At 40.4% G+C, this 21,565-nt stretch overlaps 1 protein-coding gene across 10 annotated transcripts in view; it reads left to right on the top strand.

Annotated features, from left to right (window-relative positions):
- Positions 1-21,565, top strand: part of CTPS2 (CTP synthase 2) — a 162,626-nt gene that overhangs the window by 40,035 nt on the left and 101,026 nt on the right. For all 10 annotated transcript variants that reach the window (XM_087938294.1, XM_087938289.1, XM_087938291.1 and 7 more), the window contains 5 exons: positions 305-385; positions 6,647-6,798; positions 9,627-9,759; positions 19,073-19,161; positions 20,233-20,327. In XM_087938294.1, the coding sequence (XP_087794420.1) occupies positions 305-385; positions 6,647-6,798; positions 9,627-9,759; positions 19,073-19,161; positions 20,233-20,327 (550 nt within the window). The remainder of the gene's footprint in view (positions 1-304; positions 386-6,646; positions 6,799-9,626; positions 9,760-19,072; positions 19,162-20,232; positions 20,328-21,565) is intronic.

Consider the following 21,565-nt stretch of genomic DNA (forward strand, 5'->3'; position numbering starts at 1 on the left):
ACAGCATAATATTAAAAGAGTACTTTTCAAATTCTTAGCTATAAAATACCTCAGGATGTTTTTTGGATGAAAGATATTGGCTACAAGGAGGTATCGTAGATTATTTAATTGTGAGATTTGGAAATTATATCACAGGTTGTTAGGGTGAGGGATTTATTTTTATGAAAGCTGAATCTTTGCTTTTTCTTCTTTTCCCTTAAAAATCTTTAAAAGCCTTTTAATCAAACAAAAAAAGGAAAGTACTACTTCTTGGAAAGTGTTATTCCAGAGTGTGTTGCTAATCTGTGTATATTTCCCCTTACAGATAGTTTGTAGAAGTGCTAAACCTATAGAAATGGCTGTAAAAGAAAAGATTTCAATGTTTTGTCATGTAGAACCTGAGCAGGTTTGTAGCATTCTTTGAAAAATAATAGTAATAATCACATTATAGTGTTAATTGATGTTATACTCTGAAATATTTTTTTATTTTTTGTTTTAAATATTTTTCCTTTCTGTTCATGTCAGAAAATACGTTGAATAACAGAAGACAACAGCTACCAATTAGGAAATTCATGGGGATAATATCAAAATGCGGGTGGCATGCTATTTTAAAAAATGCAACAGGTGTCAGTGTTGCACTGAAAAGTCAGACTTTTAAAAAAAACTTTTCAAAGTTGTCTGACGCTGAAGGGGAATAAAATGATTTCCTGGGCTTTACTTCAAAAGTTTGTTTAGAGGCTTATTTAAAACTGTATTTGACAGGATGTTTCCTTAATACAGTTAAATAGAGTTAACTGGGCAATTTTTTTTACTGAGATAGAATCTTGCAACTTATAGCAGTTTTTTTAAAATGCTACACTCTCAAAATATTAGAAGAGCATATGCTATGTATTGTAGAGATGATTATATAATAGTTTTTTTTTAAAAAAAGAAAACATTCAAATAAGTGAGTTTAAATCTAAAGTCACCCTGGAGTTGAATTTGACTCCTAGTATCTCCTTTTTCTCCAATAAAATTCAAAGTAAATAAAGGGATATTTATGCCTAAATTGATTAATAGATGATGATATGATAGTCACTATGTACTCTTATCTTCGTATTTTGTATTCTGCTGCTCAGATAATTTTTACTCTTCAATCTTATCCATGTTTCCTCAGAAATCAGCCTTGTTAAGTTTATAAAGATTTATCCCAGTATAAATAGAAATAAGACTGAAACGTTAGATAAAATTTTAAGCATATTGGGTTAAGTCATCTGGCCAATCTAATGCTATGATTAGTTAATTTTTGGCTTTGTGGATAGTTCTAAGCCACCATCATCATAATTCTCAATGAGTTCATAATTCATTCTACAGTAGAATTGTAGAGTTGGAGTGGGCTTTTTTAACTATTTAATCCAATCTTCTACTTAGCACAGAAATAGAAACGAAAGCATTCTCTTAATCAACATCCATTATTTGTTATGGAATACTACAAACCTATCTCCCCAATCTTCTTTTTTTCAGTATTTCCAGTTTCTTCTAGTTGTTCCATGGAGTATATAAATCTAAGAATATAATAAGAAAAGAAATGACTTCCAACCTTCCCCAACTAATACGATAAATTTAGTAATTCTTCACTCTCTCTAAAGTTATAAATACTTTATCCCATCTCTTATCTATAAATACACCCATAAAATATCACGTCAGTCATGTTGTGGGCAGAAAGTCTAAAAAGGATAGCAAAAAGTAACAACAAATTTTATCCTTGATCAAAAAAACCAACTTTTTTTATTTCTAGCAGTCTTAATCTTTAGTTTGTTCCAATATTATTATATGGTTTGATTTCTCTTTATTTCTTCATTGTCCATTGCAAGGCCATTTTTAATAATCTAAAGTGCAATTCATTTGGCTCTAGGGATTTAAAATCTTATAAACATATATTCAACTGATCAAGTTTGTGTCAATCTCAGTCTTCAGTTCTGCTCTTCAAAGTATTGGGCAACACATATCTTTGTGATGCGACTGTGCCAAAAAAGGATATAGAATGCAAGCAGAGTTTGGTTTCTGGAATCATTTCTAAAACCTTTATAGTAATAGTGACTGTAAGGGGGTGTCTGAATTTTCTACTATATAATGAAGTAACATACTGCATCTCCGTGTGTCTGTTAACGATGTCCCTTTGTGCGGCTTCCCAGTGTGTTTGTGGGCATGTACATGTACTGAGAAGAACAAGGCAGGCTGCTATGCTCTACCTGTATTATGTGACCAGAAGAAAGACCAGAAGTACAGTGGAACAGTTGGCAATATTTGTAAGCCATTGCTCAATTGTCTTCACATGGATGCATGGAGAAAATTCTTTTTCTGAATGTTTTTGTATTTATTTTAAACCTTTATTTTAAACTTATCTAAATAAGACTTCTGATGGTATTTGCAATATTTTGCCAACCTCAGTCATTCAGAACTTTAGTTTCCCTGACATCATTTTTTTTCAGTTCTAGGCTATCTGTATGTACCTTCCTTGTTTCTATCTCTTTTCCTATTTCCTATATATGCCTTTTTCTGCCTTTATATCTTTATTACGATTTTTTATTTATAATCTCATTGGGTTTTTTTTCTTCCATTCCGTTTTTTTCTTATTAGAATTGTTTGCAATTGTTTTAGTAACTTCCTGTTTTCAAACCATTTTCCATCTATTTCTCTTGTAGTGAAATTCTATTTATCATTGTTCTGAGATTATAAAGATTAGGTTTTTGACCACCTTTGATTTGCTTTAAGAACTTAAAAGCATTAAACAATAATTATCCCCTATATTTCTGTTACTTCTACTTTTTCAAACAAGTATTTTATTTGCTAGTATCAAGTCAAAAATAGTCGATCCTTTTGTGCCTTTCTACACTCAAAAATACAAAATCATCAGCAAAAAAGTCAATAATTTTCTGGAAGGACTATATGACAGAATTTGTCTCAGCAGGTGTAAGGCATCACTAACAGTACTATTTTGTATCATTTTACAAATCTGTAGTTTGTGTTGTGAAAATTTTATCCCTGTCTTCTTGGTTAGGAAGGTAATATTGGATAAGATAATGCTTTTCTTTATTTCCAGATACTTATGCTTTAATATATTCTCCAATATCATTAGTCCTATTATGTCATATTTACTTTTTCTACAATAAAATGTTAAATTCAATTCTGCATCTTTTCCGTATTCTAAATGCTGAGAAATAGTAATATTACAAATAAAAGCCATGGCTGTTTTGAGCTAATAGTTCTTGTGTTTTAATAAGCTGAATAGGTTTCATTTTAGCAGAACTCTTTTTTTCTTTTTCTAAGGTCCTTATTTCTTCTACAACCCCCATCAGATTCAGTTTAAAGTGCCTTGTTATAATGAAACCCAACATTGCTTTGAACATGGTTCTTGAGAAATTCAGCCCATCTCATCCTATTAGTCTGACAGTTAAAGAATTAAGACTACAATCTCCAAACCTAAATCACTCCAATTAACACCATTTACATAACCAATTAATCATGTGAAGTTCTCGTCTTCCTTTCCCAGTCTTATTCCATGAGCGGAGGGATGAATTAGAACTTCCTGGTGGTCTTCAATTTCCTTCCTAGATCTTCAAAGGACATGATATGGTTGTAGATGTTTTTTTGTACTATCACTTCTATCACATTTTTGCCATTTGCTCCTAGTAGGCAACACATTACTCAAGCCAAGGCATCAAGCTGGCTTGCTTCAGTTCCTTATACAGTGTTACCTCAATACTCGTTATTATTAGTTCCAGGAGGTGTGAATGAGTAGTGAAAACAATGAGTACCAAACAAGCTACGTGACTTAACACATGACCTTTTGTTTCAGACAGAAAGGGTAGTGAGTCATGAGGCAGCCAACACTGACAAGTTCTAGTTGTATGTCATGTATCAAACAAATGATGGGTATCAGGTCAAAATGTTCTCATCAAAAAGCGTTGAGTACCAAATTTAACACGTTTTAAAGCAGTTAAGTACTGAGGTGCTAGTGAATTGCCAAACAGAGTGACATCTCTTTTTGTAGTTATATCCCTTCTGCTCTTTAGGAAACTACTATCCTGTTACCTTTTTTACACTGTCTTTTGTTTTCTTCAAAGGTTCAGGGCATGTTTCTTCTGCAAAGGTCTAATGGTTTTTCTGAGTTCCACCACCAGTGCAGAAAATCATCTGTGTTTTGTTTCTGATTGATGACTCATCCATTGAGCTTATTTTTTTGCTTAGTTTCCTTAAGGATACCTGCTTACTTGCCAGTTCTCATAGTACATTTTATTTGTTTGATATGATCATAAAAGATGGCAAAATGACAAAAAACAAACAGCATCAGTTCCAAGAACAACTTGTGGCATTACTTCCGCATAGTTACATTATTGTTGTTCACCTACAGACAGAAACTAGTCAGACTAAAGCAGTTTCTTGCATAATTATAAATATATTCTGTGAACTGCTAGGGAGGGCTGTCTTTGCACTCTTCCTGCCTACCAGACATTCCAAGCTCTGCTGTTTCTTTGCCCTCTGCTGTTTCTTTGCCTCTCTTTTCTGGGACTCCAACTACATTCCACCAGTCAGGAAGCAAAAACAAATGAATTCACATAACACAATGGAGATTCACTCATTATTTCCAAAGGCCTGTGCAAAGAGCTAGGTCTTCAAAGCGTGTCATGCCCTTGGTAAAGTTGGACTCTGAGGGAGTGGAGGAACAGCTGACAGGGAGTGGAAGTGTGGCTCCGGAGGTTGTGGAGGAGGCTGGGGAAGGGCAGAGGCCAGTTGGGGAATCAGAGGAAGAACCAGGCCCATCCCCTCTGCATCCTAGGACATGCAGAGAGGAATGGAGAAGGAAACAACTTGGCTTACGAGAGAGGAAGTGGCCATGATCCCCCTCGTTGGTGGCAGCTGGGGAGAATAGTATATAAGAGAAACGTTAAAACATAGCGTACCAGAAGCAAAGTGTGTTCTATTTTGGGCTGAAGTTATCTTGGTTGGCGTCCTTCCAACAGACTGCCTTGTTATCTCCTTGAATTTGATAACTACTTATCCTGATCCATTGTGGAAATTTCTTGTTTGGTTTTTTATTTCACCTTTATCTGCTCATTAAGTTCAGACTGTATTGCTTTCTTTTGAAGACTATTTTTGAGTAAGTTTAATCTCCAATGGAGAATTATTGAACAGTGGGGCCAAGTTGGAGGCTTTAAAGGACATGTATTTACGTTTTGGATTTTGTTACATTTGTGTTATACTCCGGGTCATCACATAGCCCATAGCAAGCCCATCAGAAAAGTGTGTTTGGGGGTATCTGAAACTGGAGGGGTGGACCTCATTCCAGAGGGCAAATGTTATTACAAAGAAGTCTTACAGATTGAAATCAGACTTACAGATAGAGTTGGAAGGGACCTTGTAGGTCATCTAGGCCAACCCCGCCCTGCAAGCAGACCCTACACCATTTCTGACAAATGGCAGTCCAGTCTCTTCTTGAAAGCTTCCAGTAATGAGGCTTCCACAACTTCTGATGGCAAGCTGTTGGTTAATTGCTTTCACTGTCAGAAAATTTCTCCTTATTTCCAGGTTGAATCTCTTCTTGTTCAGTTTCCATCCATTATTCCTTATCTGGTGCTTAGGTGCTTTGCAAAATAGCTTGACCCCTTCTTGTGGCAGCCTCTCAAATACTGGAACATTGCTATCATATCTCCCCAGTCCTTCTCTTTGCTAGACTAGCCACTAGATTAACCCAGTTCCTGCATTTGTTCACCGTATGTTTTAGCCTCTAGTCTCCTAATCATCTTAGTTGCTCTTCTTTGCACTCTTTCTAGAGTCTCAATATCTTTTTTGACGTGTGTTGACCAAAATTGCAGGCAATATTCTAAGTATGGTATTGCTAAGGCTTTATAGAGAGGTATTAGTACCATTGATTGTATTCCTCTGTTAATGCAACTTAGAATTGCATTGGCTTTTTTGGCTGTCACCGCACACTGTTGGCTCATATTTAATTGGTTGTCCACTAAAACAAGACCCCTCTCACAGTTACTGCTATTAAGCCTGGTTTCACCCAGTCTATATGTGTATTTTTGGTTTTGCTTGCTGAAATGTAAGACTTTACTTTTCTCTACATTGAATTTCATTTTGTAAGATTGGGCCCAGTGTTCAAGTCTGTCAAGATCCATTTGGATCTTGAGCCTATCATCAAGGGTGTTGGCTATTCCTGCCAGCTTAGTATCATCTGCAAATTTGGTAAGTTCCTCTTGTATTGTCTCATCTAAGTCATTTATGAAGATATTGAAGAGTAGTGGGCCTAAGATGGAACCTTGTGGTACCCCACTGCTTCCTTCCTTTCATGTAGATGTAGTAGCATTAAGGACTATGTCATGTTTCCATGGTCCACATAGATGGCATTGTTTAATTAAAGGAACACAGAACACACCAAACAGATGAAACTGATTATGCAGATGTTATGGGAGATAGGAGGTCCCTAAAATAATCAGGCACTACACCATAACCTGGTTCATCCTTTCTGAATTTGTGGAGCTAAAGGAAATATTTATTCACATACACATGCACACACACACACACACACACACAGAGAGAGAGAGAGAGAGAGAGAGAGAGAGGTTCCTTGTCTATTTAGTTTTAAATTTACACTATTAATAATTGAAATTCATATTTTTAGGTAATATTCATCCATGACGTTTCTTCCACTTACCGAGTGCCAATCCTTTTGGAAGAACAAGGCATAATTAAATACTTTAAAGAGAGGCTAAGCTTACCAATTGATGACCAACCAAGTCACCTTCTTTTCAAATGGAAAAAAATTGCAGATAGGTATATTTCCTTGTTTGTTATCCTGATTTCTCTTTTTCCTCTGGATTGTATTTGCACCTGAAAATATTTTTCCAAAATTGAGCAAGTAGGATTTATCAGGTTCCAGGCTTTTAAGAGTAGTTTGTTTGTTTCAGTGTTTTCGTAAGTAATGTATAATATGGTAAGATGACATAATAAGAACGTATTTGCAGTATCTTTTGATATTATATATTATGTTACAATACTGATGGTGCCAAAATGCAAACTTTTTACCTAAGAAGTTTCCACAGAAAAATTCTGAATAGGAAAGTATGAGGTAAATGCACCAATTATGATTTTTACATTTTAGAACAAGGCAGAGGACAGCCAGTGTGGTGTAGAGATTAAGGTTTATAGGACCTACTAGGAGCAGGGAAAGTCAAATTTTAATCTTTTTAAGCATGAAAACCAGGTAGATAAAGTTGGGCCAGTGATTTTCTCTCACCTGTACTGAGCATTAGATTCTGTGATAAGGTAGCTGAAAAACAACCCCCTCTCATGATGTTGCATCATGCACTGATAAGTTTCATTGTTAAGAACAAGGTGAGCTCATTGCAAAAATAAATGGAGATTGAAACTATGCAGTTGTAGCTAAGGGCACTTCAACCTTATCATTAGTTTCATTCCCAAAGCTCTCATCTCTTATTTTCAGTCAGAAATGCTGAAAAAAAACCATTTTGTTAAAGTAAGGAGCAACAATCTGTGCTCAAACTTAAACACTTACAAAAGTCATTTAATGATCCTTAAAAGGAAAGAAAGAAAATTCCACTATGCTTGACACTTTGCATGACTCTATCTCTGCTGAATATTAATTTTGCTTGTTTGTTTTCTTTGAGCTGTTGAGAGGGACCTGCAAAGATGTCACACACTATCATTTTATTTGAGGGATCGCTTTCCCCAGGTAACATTTGCCCACCCCATTAGGTCTGACAGGAGAGCTGTGTTCTGGATCCCCCCACTAGACCAAGGCTGTCAAACTCATAGGCTAGATGCGTCACGTGCTGGCCATGCCCACTCCTGGTTTAGCAAAAGGGAAAAAAGTCACAATATGTGATGACACAATGACTCTGTGACTTTGACACACCTGCACTAGATGGTGTTTCTCAACCTTGACAGTTTTAAGATGTGTGGACTTCAACTCCCAGAATTTCATAGCCAGGCATTCCTCAGAAACACTGTGTTAGAGATTGCCATGCGGCAGGATCTAGGAAGGGAGCCTTTTGTGGGATATCATTCTCCCCCTCCAGAAGATCAGATCAGTCCCACCGCTACTGACTTTTTATAAGGCCTTAAAGAGATGTCTTTGCAACCAGGCTTCAGGTGTTCATTGCTGATAGTTTATATATTTTGGCTGCCAATTATGTTGTTTTTATGTGGCTTTTATTAATTTTTCTTTCTTTAAATTATGCCTTGTTACATTCTCCAAAGAATAAAATATATATCAAGGAAAAAATGGAAAGAAAAATGTGTCTAGGTTATATTCATTTCTTTTATTTTTAACTATTGTAAGCTGCTCAGGCTCACGTATTTGAAATGGATGGCTATATAAATTGAAATAATAAATTAATAATGAATAGTTTCTGTCAACAAAAGCTAAGAAGACTAAATAAGGGTGAGGAACAAATTCTACCAATTATGAGATAAAGCCCCTGCATCAGAAAACAATCCAAAAACCCGCATTTTTATAGCAGATTTATTTATACCACACATGAAATAAATTGATTCAGTTTCTTCAAAACATCTTAACTGGTGCATAAACCTCATGTGGAGTTTCTGTTAATGTAATTTCTCTTTGTTATGTTATTCCCAACTGCCCTATTTTCTTTTGTCCTGAATCATAATAAATAACTGAATCAGCTTTTTATCTGGGGAGGTGTAAATTATTCCAATTGAGCATAATTGTTGAGGTAATTCCCCGTTAGGAGAATGAACACATACAGGGAGACGTAGTGAGAGAAGTGTTTGAATAATATACACACAGCACACAGATACACTGTACAGTAAATGTAGGTTTTTACTTCTAGAAACATTTAAGCAAAGTTCAAACACAGTCCAAAGTCATTCACAGGTAAATCAGTCAGTGTTTGATTCAGGGATAATCCAATAACAAAGTTCAGTATCAAAAAACAGTTCAGTAACAGATTTACATCAAATCCATGAATAACAGTCAATTAGGAGGAACGACAATACTCTCCAACAGAAGGAAAAAGAGACTCACTGAGAAACACTCTCTTCTGAGACTAAGACTAACAACCCAGGTTTCTGGCTCCATCTTATGGCCGTTTGAGAAACCACACCCAATTACAATTTTTGCATTTTCTTAAAGATACAGTATTAAAATGTTTATCCTGGTTTATATATTTTCAACCCAAATAACTGTTAGGCGACTTACATTCCTAACAATAATGTTATTTAATAATAAATTAGCCATCAAGCCATTTATAAATATATTTGTGCAGGGCTTTAATTTTCTAAGATGGCTTGAGTAAATTCGGAGGAAGAGGAAATTCAAATGGTGATACTACTTCAGCTATACATAGAATAAACTGGAAGGTTTTTGTGTTTAAAAATATTTCAAGCTTCTGTTATTTTTTTTTCTTTTTTACTGGGAGAGTGAACCTTGATTATACTACAGCTGCTAGCAATCTGTTTTTGACACTTAAGAACATGGCTTCCCCTGTTTTAAACACACACACACACACACACACAGAGACACACATACTAACGATATCCAATCCAAATTTATAATACTTTAATACTTGCTGAAATATTTGGAAATCTGTATATTATTTGATACTTTATATTGACAGGTATGAGAGGCTGCTAAAGAGCTGTTCTGTTGCTCTAGTTGGGAAGTATACAAAACTGAGTGATTGCTACACCTCTGTTTTCAAGGCTTTAGAGCATTCAGCTATAGCAATTAATCACAAGCTTGATCTAATGGTGAGAATCAATCATTTTTTCCCTTTCATTATTTCTTTGTGTTTTGTAAGTATCCTGAGATGTTTCTCAGGTTTCTTTTTTCAGTAGCATGTGCTCTTTAATATCTTTTGCTGATCTCTTGCACATTTTCTAAAGTAGTTTAAGTATATTGTTTTGTCCTGAGAGTAGTTATAATAATTTCAGTACTGGAATTTCTGAAAGATAAAGAAAATCCCATGTTCCTGAGAAATATTTTACTTCTTGATTAATATTATTTTATTTATTCACTTATAAAATTTATACACTGCCTATCTCACTAAAGTGACTCTGGTTGCTTTAACTGATATATTAATCCTACTCACAATTGTATGCATTAAGATAATGTTTTTACAAGCGGCTTAGCAGTGTCAGGTCCACCATCTTTGGCTTTGCACCACCTGGCATCCTGCCATCAAAGGATTAGAGGGAGGGATGTGGGGGGAGAAATGGGCAATAAAGCTATATGCATTTTTATTTGGGAATTTGGGAGTGGGGAATGACAGTTGAAGAAAAGCAGATCGATGTGGAACTAGTTCATGCCAAGGCATCTTCAAGGCAATTTGCCTTGAAAGTTACCAGCCCAAACACCTCAGTTACCAGCCCAAACATCTCAGTGTTCCCAAAACATCCAGACAGCATTGCATTGGCTGGATTTGATTGGTCATGGGGGGAGGGACAGAATTGAAGAAAATCATTTTGTGTTGATGTGCTGGAAAATAGATTCCACCTGACTTTACTGCAACCACCATCTCTTAGTAAAAGTACCTTTCACTTCAACCAAATGAAGTCAAGGGTTTTTCTTCCGAGGGATCAGTGGGGAGGTCTGGCATTAGACAGAATCTGCAATTGTGGTCAAACCAGAGAGGACATCACCTCTACCATGGGGACCCTGCACATGATGTTGGCTCGAGGGAGTGATCAGAAAGAGATAAAATGATAAAGGGAGGCTTTGTTGAGTTCTCCTCCATGACTGGATCTATCTGAGTGGACTGGAAAAGCAGAAAGCTGTGGTCACCCACTGAGACCCTGCTCAACTCACTTCTCTGCAGGGTTAGCATCGGCGTCAAGTGTAATGGGGATCCCCAGCAACTGGGATACTTAGTCCAGGTATTGACCTACAAGCAGGAGTATGATCTGGAGATAGCTACGGAAGACAGCAAAGTGAGATGTGTCACCATGGCCTTAGAAGGGCCATGGCACAGTGGATGGTCAACTCTCCACAATGATGATGCCCCAGAGCTGAGAAACTTCAACCAATTCATGGCAGTGCTGTGCAAGTGATTTAAGGACCTCCTGGCCAATCACAAAGTTACAGACCATTAGCCAGGGACAGAGAAAGTTAGCTGAGTACATCCATGAGTCTCGCAACCTGGTCTGCAGGCTCACCGACTGGTCACAAAGCATCCTGATCAGATTCTTCAAAGATGGGCTGAGCGATGAGGTCTGCAACACCTGCATCTCCAGGAGCACTCCCCCCTATGTTTCATGTCTGGTACATTCTGGCAGAGGAGATGGAAATTGACCTGGCCTGAAATAAATATCTCGCAGTGTGGGTGGAAAAAATCCTTTTCGGAGAAGAAGGAAGTCCCAAAAGTGCAGCCATGCATCCACTCTCCACCACCTGTTTCAAGGGCAAGAAGGAGGGATACTAGGCCACTGAATGCAGATCCAACCATCCTGCCCAGAAGATGGTCCCAGGTCCCACCAAGAAGCCTGCCAAGCTGCCACTGCAAACCTGTGAGATGGCCCTGGAAGGATTGGAGGTTGTAAAGTTCACCCCATTCCCCCAGAATGGTGAGAGAACTCCGGCTGATCAGCAGAGGACCCTGGGGAGAGTTAATGATGACCGCCTGGTAAGTGGCTCAGTTACACAGTGACAGTCTCCATTGAACTTGTAGTTCAATTCCCAGGATGAAAAGTGAATCTGCTGGCCCTTCTAGACTCAGAGTGTACTAGATGCCTAGTCAGCCCTGTCCTGATTGAAATGCTAGGAATGAACTTGGACCACTCAAGATGCTGGTGGCATTTTACCAGCTAGATGGCTCTGTAGTGAGAGGAGGATCCCAGCAACGTTAGTCACTGAGACAATATAAATGTAGATGGATCGCACACAGACACTCTTGAGTTTTATTATGGGACCTGATGCTAGGATTAGCATGGCTATAGAAATGGAACCACTACGTGAACTGGAAAAGGGGGCTGCTTAAAATCTGATGGGCTGAAGCAAAAAAAGAGCCTGGAGGGGACCCTAAAGCCAAGATGGGGTGGGGGCTGCAGTGCAGGACTGGAAGAAAGCCAGCCCTAGAATTCCTCAGGAATATCGGGACTTGTGGGACGTGTTTAGTGAAAAGACCTGAGACAAGCTCCCACCCCACTGGCCAACTGAATGTTCCTTGGAAATCCTGCCAGGTATTAAACTGCCTAATCCCAAACTATATTCAATGATTCCTAGGGAACTGGAGGAGTTTGAACTTTTATAAACAAAAATTTAAAAAGGGGTTTCATTCAACTGGCCTGACCCAGGGTGGCTGCCCTGGTCCTGCTCGGGGCAGCGGGGGAGGACAGGTTCCTTCATCTGTGACTAAAGAGGACTAAATGGAATGTGTGTTGGAAATGGAATGAGACTTTTAGGTTCCTGCCCTTGGCCACGCTTGCCAGGGTTCCACCTCTGTGCATTAACCTCTAGCTTTTCTCCTTGGCTGACCAACCCTTAGCTGTTCACAATGGCCAATGGGCCAGGACCCCTCTGTTCCACGTGCTTCAGCACAGCCCATTTGCCAAAACAGCTTTTGTCTTGGATTTTCGGCCGCTTGGGACAGTTAGCCACCAGCCAATTGGCAAACTGCCAATGCTGGCAGCCAGATGCCACAGTGCAAGCGATTGCAGGGGCTAGGGGGCTTTGGGGGAGGTGCTGCAGCTAAACGGCCTCAGGCGCTTGTTAGGAGAAGGAAGATGAGGGGGTGGAAGGTCTTCTGTACCTGATTTTTGCCTCCCTGACACCGAACGGGCAGTGTTTGTTGCTGTGACTGCCATCTGGGTTTGGTTGGAAGGGAAGAGCAGGGGTGGGGGGAAGGTAAGTAAGCCAGCTTCATCCAATGGAGTTTTTGTTTCAGGTGGGTATCCTAGCCTTAGAAAGAGAGAGGGAAGGAGGAAGGGAAGGGAAAGAGAAAGATAAAGAAAGAAAAAGTGGGAGAAAGGAGACAAGAAAGAAAGAAAGAAAGAAAGAAAGAAAGAAAGAAAGAAAGAAAGAAAGAAAGAAAGAAAGAACGGAAGGACTTTGGGCTGCCACTGCTTCCGCCACCAGTTCTGTGAGGACCTGTACCAGGTGCAAGAGGACCTTGGTGGCCAAGGCTAATTCCAAGAGCTGTTGAGAGGTCGTCCTATGACCTCAAACAAGGGGTCGAGGACCACAATCCTCAAATGGAGGGCAATGGAACTGCTGGACCTGAGTGACTCCAGGGAATGGAGATACCAGACTGCAATGCAGAGACAAACCCTGGAGGGGTTGCTGGAAATGTTTGATTGACTATGCCTGAGCAGCAAGGGCTGCCCGTATCGGTTCAAGTACATGGAGCTGATCTTGAACCAGCCAATTTTGATTTTTTCTCCCTCCACGGGCCTGGTCTACCACCGCAGTGTCCCGGCCAGCCAGCCCACCACTGATTCGCAGTTGAACATGGGTTTATTGCTTCCAACGGGGGACCGGTCTACCTCCCAGCATCCCAGGTGACTAGCCCTCTGCCTCCACCTATGGGCCCCCTACCACTGAACATTTAAGTGCCACCCGGCAGGGCCTACCATCTGGGGTAGAGCTGGGACCAATCCCAGTGGACACCTGCCCCTGCACGGCAACCGCCTCAGCCACCAGCTTGGGCTGTCTCTCCACCCCACTTTAAAGCTGGCTTTGATGGGGACCCAGACAAGCTGGCATTCTACCTGAACCAGGTGTGGGCCCACCTTGATGAGTATGGAGGTGACTACCCCCAGAGCACCACGATAATCAGGGCTGTCACTGACAACCTAACAGAGGAAACAGCAGACTGGGTGACCCAACTATATGACGAGGATGGGCCAGAACTGGGAAATGTCAGTGATTTTCTGCACAAACTGAGGGTTAGATTCAAGGAGGATCCCAAGCCCAGTAAGCTGAGGAGGAGATCAAAAAAATCAAGCAGGAGAGCTGCTCAGCTAAAGAATATGTCTGAGAGTTCAGGAGAATTGCAGGCAAGCTATGGCAATGGCCTGAATGGCTCCTGGTCTTTTTTAAAGAGGGGCTAGGCAAGTGAGCTGGTCCATATCTGCGCCTGCCGAGGAACTACCGACCAAATCCATGAGTGGTAATGGATGGCAGTGGCCATGGACCTCGAGCTCCACTGGCATGAGAAGGGAGGAGGGGCTGACAAGAAGCCTAAAAGCCAACCTGAGTGTTGGCAATTGGGGTAATGACTCAGTCTCTGCCAAGTGGAAGAGCCACTGAGAGTGGCCTTGGTGATTAAATTCTTCTGATGTAATCAGCAAGGCCACCGAGTGACTGAATTCCCGGTCCCGGCCCACATCGCACAAGCCAGGGGCACAAAATCAACCAAACTGAAGAAGTTATCATGAAGGGCTTCAGAGAAGGGGAAATTTGCCTGCCAAGCTGTTGAGGTCACCTCTCCCTGCATCAAGGAGGGGGGAACTCCGGTCCTGGAGACCCAGCTGCTGATGCTCTACAACAGCGAGGATGACAGCGAGGATGACCTGATAGTAAGTATGGTCACCTGTCCCTTCTCCATCTAGTCGAGGCTAATAGCACCCAAGACAGGGGCAGAGGGGAAAATAGAAACAATCATAGACACGGGTTGCATCTAGTGTCTGATCAGTTTGCCCACAGTTCTGAAGCTAGGGATCAGGACAAAGCCCCTAGCCAGACCCATACACTTTAAACAAGTTGATGGGTCACTAATAAGAACTCCAGCCACACTTCTAACCGAGCCCATGAGATTAGAAATGGGCCAGCACTGGGAGCTGATCTGATTCATGATGGTGCCAAAAATGATGGAAGCATTGATTCTGGGTCTGACATGGCTGGACAAGTGGCAGCCCACTATCTCCTGGGAGGGTGTAGGAAGCTGAAACTGAGAATAGGCCCTTCCCTCTCCTAACACAGCTGAGGAGGGAACTGTCCAACAACTGAACGGCCCCAAGCAAAGTGAACGAGAGGCTGTGCCTCATAGCAACCCCCAGGCACTCCCCAAATCCCCAGAGAATACTGGGACTTAGCCGGGGTGTTCAGTAAGGAGGATTGCAACACATTCCTCCTCCCCGACCCATCAACTGCACCACAGAAATTGTAGCGGAGGCAAAACTGCCCAAGCTTAAGATGTACACCATGACAGCCAATGAGTATAGAGAATTGAGGGAATACATGAACAGCAATCTAGCCCAAGGTTTCATACAGCCAGCAAAGTCCAGAGTGGCCACCACAGTCCTCTTCAAGAAGAAAAAAGGACTGGTCGATGAGGCTCTGTGGGGATTTTAGAGGAATTAATGCGGTATGCGTGGAAATCACATACCCACTGCCCCTCAGGAAGGACATGCTGGTACACCTGGCCAAAGGAAAGGTTTTCATCAAACTAGACCTATGAAAAGCATATTACCAGGTGTGAATTAAAGAGGGGGACAAGTGCAAAACCTCCTTTAACTGTCCCTTAGGAAGCTTTATGCAATCTTTATGCAACTGATAAACGAGATGCTACATGAACACCTCTACAGAGGAGTCTTCTTGTACCTGGACAACATTCTCATTTTCATTGAGATCTTGAAGGAGCACATTACATTGGTGCACCAAGTGCTGAAAAAACTTGCCGCTAAGCTAAATGTGAAGCTCTCAAAATGCAAGTTTCATAAGACTAGCCTACACTACCTGGCTACCAAGTGTCAAACGAAAGTGTAGAGATGGACCCGGCTAAAGTTAAAACAGTCTTAGATTGACAACTCCGCGCACATGAAAACAGATGCAGACCTTTAGGGTTTGCTATCTTCTATAGGCAATTCATCCCCTCCTTCACTGCCCATTACTGAACTGTTAAAAATGGGGGGTGGGGCAGCAGCCATGGCCAAGCCAACCCTTAAACTGGACTTTAGAGTGCCAGTGGGCTTTCGAAGCACTAAAAGCCCTATTTCCCAAGGAACCAATCCTCAGGCATCAAATTCCAGAAGAGCCCTTTGTAGTCCAAGAGGATGGTAGCAACGTGATTGTCACAGCTGTCTTACTGCAGAAAAACTCTGATGGCAACCTGCAACCCTGCGCCTACACCTCCAAAAAAATTGACAGAGACTGAGAGGAGGTGAGTGGTGTGGAAGAAGGAAGCCTATGTGGTCCAATGAGCCATACTGAATTGGAGACACTTTCTTGAGGACAGCCTCATTCCGTTTGAGGTGTGGACTGATCACAAAAAACGAGAAGCCCTCAAGACCCCACAAAAACTCTCCCCCAAGCAAGTTCACTGAGCCCAGTACTTTAAATGGTTCAACTTCGAGCTAAAATACATCTCTGGGGGGAAAACCTCCTGGCAGATGCCCTATCACTCAAACTACAGTACAATAGCTATGATTCTCTCCTCCCGACATGCCTTGCAAGCCAGGGATAGACTAGGTGACAAAGAGCTATGACTGAGGGGTGAGTAGCCCAAAACTTAAGAGATGATCTGCCAGCCAACCAGTGGTACAACAACAACAAAGAGACACTAACTCTGAGAGACAGACTAGCCTGGAAAGGCTCAAAGTTGTATGTGCCTGAGAGCCTATGACTCCAAATATTCCAACAGTTACAATTCAAAGCAAGCAGGGCACTTTGGCTATTTGAAGACACTGCACTTAGCCAGAAGGCAATTTTGCTGGCCAAAGATGAAATGGGACATTGAGAACTATGTCAGAAGTTGTGCCACTTGTGCAGCCATGAAGAACAGGCCAGAAAAGCCCCCTGGGTTGCTCCAACAGGTGGCAGACTTATCTAGACCCTGGGAGGAAATTGCCATGGATTTCATTGTTGAGCTTTTTGAGAGTGGGGGAAATACAGTCATTTGGACTGTAATAGATTTATTCTTGAAGCAAGCCCACTTCATAGCATACCTGGGGCTCCCATCAGTGAAAAAGCTTGCCAGATTGTTTATAAAGCAGATTTATAGGCTACACTGTGTCACCCACAGGATCATTTCTTATAGAGGGGTACAATTCACTGCTATGTTCTGAAGGGAGTTCATTAGGTCTATGGGGTCTTCGCAGGGGCCTAGCTGAGTATCAGTGGGGCCACAGAATGCACAAATGCCATGATGGAGCAGTTCTTCAGATGTTGTGTCAACTATCAGCAGTCAAATTGGTCAGAGCTATTGCCATTCACTGAGGTGGCATACAATAATGTGGTGCACAGCAGCACCGGCCTGAGCCCTTTCCAGGTCACCAGTGGCATGGAATTCATTCCCACGCCTGAACTTCCTCGGGAGCCCCCTTCCTCAATGTCATTAAATGGATGGATGGAGTCCTTGAAGGAGGGGTGGGAAAATACCAAGCGGGCTTTATGGGAAGTGGCAAAAACCCATCAAGTGCAAGCCAACAAATTCTGCAGCCCACAAGTGCTGTTCCAAGTCAGGAGCAAGGTCTATCTCTCAATGACCTACCTAAAGTTAAAGCTCCCTTGCAAAAAATAGGGCCTTTCTCTATAGGGAAAGTAATCCACCTGGGTATAATGCAGCTTAAACTCCCTCGCTTGCTAGGGAAAGTGCACCCGGTTTTTCACAGCAGTTTGTTAAAGCAGGCAGTAGGCTCACTGATCAGACCAATAGATCAGGAAGCCCCAAAACCAATAGTGGTACAGGGGGAGATGCATTATGAGGTAAAGAAGATCCTGGATTCAAAATTGCATAGGAGGAGGCTGCAGTACCTTGTGCAGTGGAAGGGGTACCCGCTCTCCGAGGCCACTTCGGTCAAGAGCTGGAATGTGAAGGCAGATAGGTTGGTCAAGCAGTTTCATGATGAGTACCCCAGAAACCTAGGGGACCTCCAGGGGGAGGAAGGGGTGTGTGTGTTAGACTGAATCTTGAGTAACCTCTCTGTGCTTTCGTTTCTTTGCAGGAAGTTATTTTCAATTAAAGGGGGACACCTGTCAATCCTGAAGCTGACCTGACTGAAGCCATTTTGCTGCTTCAGTGTTGCCCACTGGAGCTGAGGGATAGGGATGGGGGAATAGAGATAGCTGGGGTTTTGTAGCCAAAACAAAATATTTTCTCTTGAGAACCAAGGACATTCTCACACTTGGTCAGAGAGAGGAGGAGTGATGTTACGGCAATTGGACGGCACCTCGATTGGACCATGTGACTGATAGCTTGGGGAAAGGGAAAAACATTTACTTTTAATTAGGTAAAAACCACGGGAACCTTCAGAGTCAGTTATCACCAGTTCTGTGCCAATATGATATATCCAATAAAGCTATTTTTTGAGGAATCTACCTGCCTTGGAGTTTTGCTTGCTATGGGTCTATTACTTGGAACCCTTACAGGAGGTTAATTACTACCAGAGAAAATGGTAGCTTTTGTAATGTATCATTGCTGTGAAGTTAAACATTTCCATTTTATCTGTTGGAAATAAATATCCTATTAAAATATTTAAGCATTGTATTGAAGATTCCTAGAAACTAGCATCTTTATTTAATGACTTTGAATACCTTTCTTTGATCTAACTGATTTTTTAAATATAGAAACTATATCCCTAAAAGGAAATCAGAAGTTCATTTTATATCTTGAATTGCATTATTATATTATGAAAAATTTGGCCCCAGTAATAATAACTGTTGAATTATTAAGTTTAAACATATTTTTCTTCCTTTACCCAGCCTTCTTTTTTTAATCTGCTTCACACTTGGCAAGAAAAATGGCAGTAATCATTCATTTGAAATAAACCTTTCCACATTTTTATGAATTTGAAAAACACTCTGAAGCCCATGTTTTATTCAATCTGTTCTGCACTATGTAAATGTTTCTAAGTTATATAAAATTTACATAATTCAATAGATCCCTAATATTTAGAGTACTATTATGGAATCAGTGCTAGAGTAGCTTTGTCGATTCAAAACTTTATTAATTATAAATTGTTAAGATTTTTACTTTGAGAAGAGTTCCGCTGTATTTAACGTATGTGTTTAAATATATTTGATATGAGCATTCTTGGACCCAACGCTTATTATGCATTTCTCGAAATCTCAGCCTTATTTTTGCTGAACTATGTCTATATTTAAAGAATGCCCTTTTTATTCAACTAGTATATAGATTCAGCAGATCTCGAACCTGCTATGGAGGCTGAGAATCCAGTGAGATTCCATCAGGCCTGGCAGAAGCTATGTAAAGCAGAGTAAGCAAGTACTTTTTTCTTCACTTCCACTTGGATTTACATGGTTGATTCTTGTTTTTTGTTTTATAAATAAATGCATTTTAATTTTATATAAAAGTAAAGCTTGAACATTTAATATGTCAGTGTAAATAAAGCATATTTGGACCCAACACTTGCTATGCGTTTCTGGAAATCTCAGCTTTATTTTTGCTGAAGTATGTCTATTAACAGGGGTAGGATTCAAATTTTTTAACAACCGGTTCTGTGGGTGTGGCTTAGTTGGTGGGCATGGCTTGGTGGTCATGTTATTGGCTGGACGTGGCCAACTCAATATCATTCACATCAAGGCACACATCTCCTTGCCTGGCCTCTCATGACTTTGGGGATGCTGCAACCGTCGTAAGTGTAAAAAATGGTCATAAGTCACTTTTTTCATTGCCATTGTAACTTTGAATGGTCACTCCGCACAAGCAAAGTACCAGCAAAGGAGGGGGAAAAAACTCCAGAGATGTTCCTGAGACAGGAAGTCTAGTCCTGCCAAGAATGTAATAAGGGTTAATGGAGAGGCAGTTGCTGTAAGCAACACCAGAATGTTTCCTTCCTGCCTTCCTTACAGGATTAGGCCAGTAATTTCTTCTAACAACCGGTTCTCGGAACTGCTTGGAATGTTAACAACCAGTTCTAGCGAATAGGTGCGAACTGGTAGAATCCCACCCCTGTCTATTAAGTGTTTTGGGTTATTTAGTTTTTGCTAATGTCCTAAACTGTGAATTGACGTAAGTTATAATAAAAAGCAAATCTTTAGTTTACATTCATTGATAATAATATTATGTGAAAAAGAATCAGGTTTGTGTAATGTAGACAAAAATTGTCCTTAGGATGAGATCACACCTTATGTATCATAATGGTATGTTTGAAATAACATAAACTGATAAAATGTTAAGTACATATACCAACATATGAAAAACTGAGTTAAAAGGTCTTATATGTTCTACCTATCAATAAAAGTATGGCACAGATACACATAAGTCTCAAATCTAAATTATTTGGCTGGTGCATTATGCTTGACTTTTGTGTTGTGTATTATTTCAGTTGTGTATTAGTACCTGGAGGTTTCGGCCATAGGGGAACAGAAGGAAAACTTCAAGCGATTTCATGGGCAAGAAAAAAGAAAAAGCCTTTTCTTGGTAAGAATGTACACAGGGAGTGAAGCAATTTTAGTTTTGCAGAATTGATAACATTTGTTCAAAGTTGATTTCCCAGGCTTGTGAATCTCCAATTTGAAGCAGAAATGCCAGTTCAGAAGCTTGTGAACTCTTAGGGCACTTCGTGCAGCAGCTCTCTTGGAAATGTCCTGGGAGCTGTGGAAATTGAACTGGCTTCTACTTCAGTGGGAAAATTGCACAAGCAGTTTTAACAGCTTCTCCTCTGGCGCCTTAGACCAAGTTGGTTTCTAACTTTTTCCTCTGCTGTTTGATGATAGGGTGGCATTGTATTTTGCCGCCATCTTCTTGACGCACACAGCCTCATTGAGGAGCTGCTCTGCCATTTCCACAATAAAGGGGTGATTTTTTTTAATGACAGGGAAGAAAGACAAAAACAGATACAAAGCCTTGGTTGGCTTCAGGGTAGCCTCTCAATTTTCAATCAGGTCTTACTTCTTGGACAATTACCACCAGTCAGGGAGCAACAAAGCTCTTTTTATACCCATTGCCTCAAATAAAATAATTATTGATAATTGATATCCCTCCCCCCCATGTTTCAGTTTATGGATTTGTCTGGCAATTTGCAAAATGCATGGCAGTTTGCTATAATCAGTGAATACAGATAGCTCTTGAGTTAGGATCACAATCGAGCCCAACATTTATGTTGTTAAGTGAAACAATTATTAAGTTAGCTTTTCCCCATTTTATGAACTTTCTTGCCACAGTTGTTAAGTGAATCTGGGTTCCCCATCAGAAGGTCACAGGACAGTGCAACTGTCATAAATATGAACCAGTTGCCAAACAATTGAATTTTGCTCATGTGACTATGGGGATGCTGCAATATTTGTAAGTGTGAAAAATGGTCATAAGGCACTTTTTTAATGCTGTTGTAACTTTGAACAGTCACTAAAAGTTGTAAGTCGAGGACTACCTGTATTCCAGGAAAATTTGTCTAGCTCTTATTCCCAGCTCCTAGTTACTTTCTAATAATAACATGCAAGGGCCAATGTGTTAATTAATCTTGTGTCTAAGATGAAGAAATGAGGTTCAAATATTAGAGGAACATAAATGCAGAAGAAAGGATGATGTTTAGAATTCAAAGTGATAAATACAGGTAGCTCTTAAATTACAACCATAATTGGCACCAGAAATCCAGCTGTAAGTCATTGTAGTTGTAAGTTGAGGCCCTCTGTAACGCTCCCACGTTTTATATATCTTTT

Source organism: Pseudonaja textilis, chromosome 8 (genome assembly GCF_049901715.1).
Source record: "Pseudonaja textilis isolate UNSWEBS1 chromosome 8, rPseTex1.2, whole genome shotgun sequence".
Classification (NCBI taxonomy): Eukaryota; Metazoa; Chordata; class Lepidosauria; order Squamata; family Elapidae; genus Pseudonaja; species Pseudonaja textilis.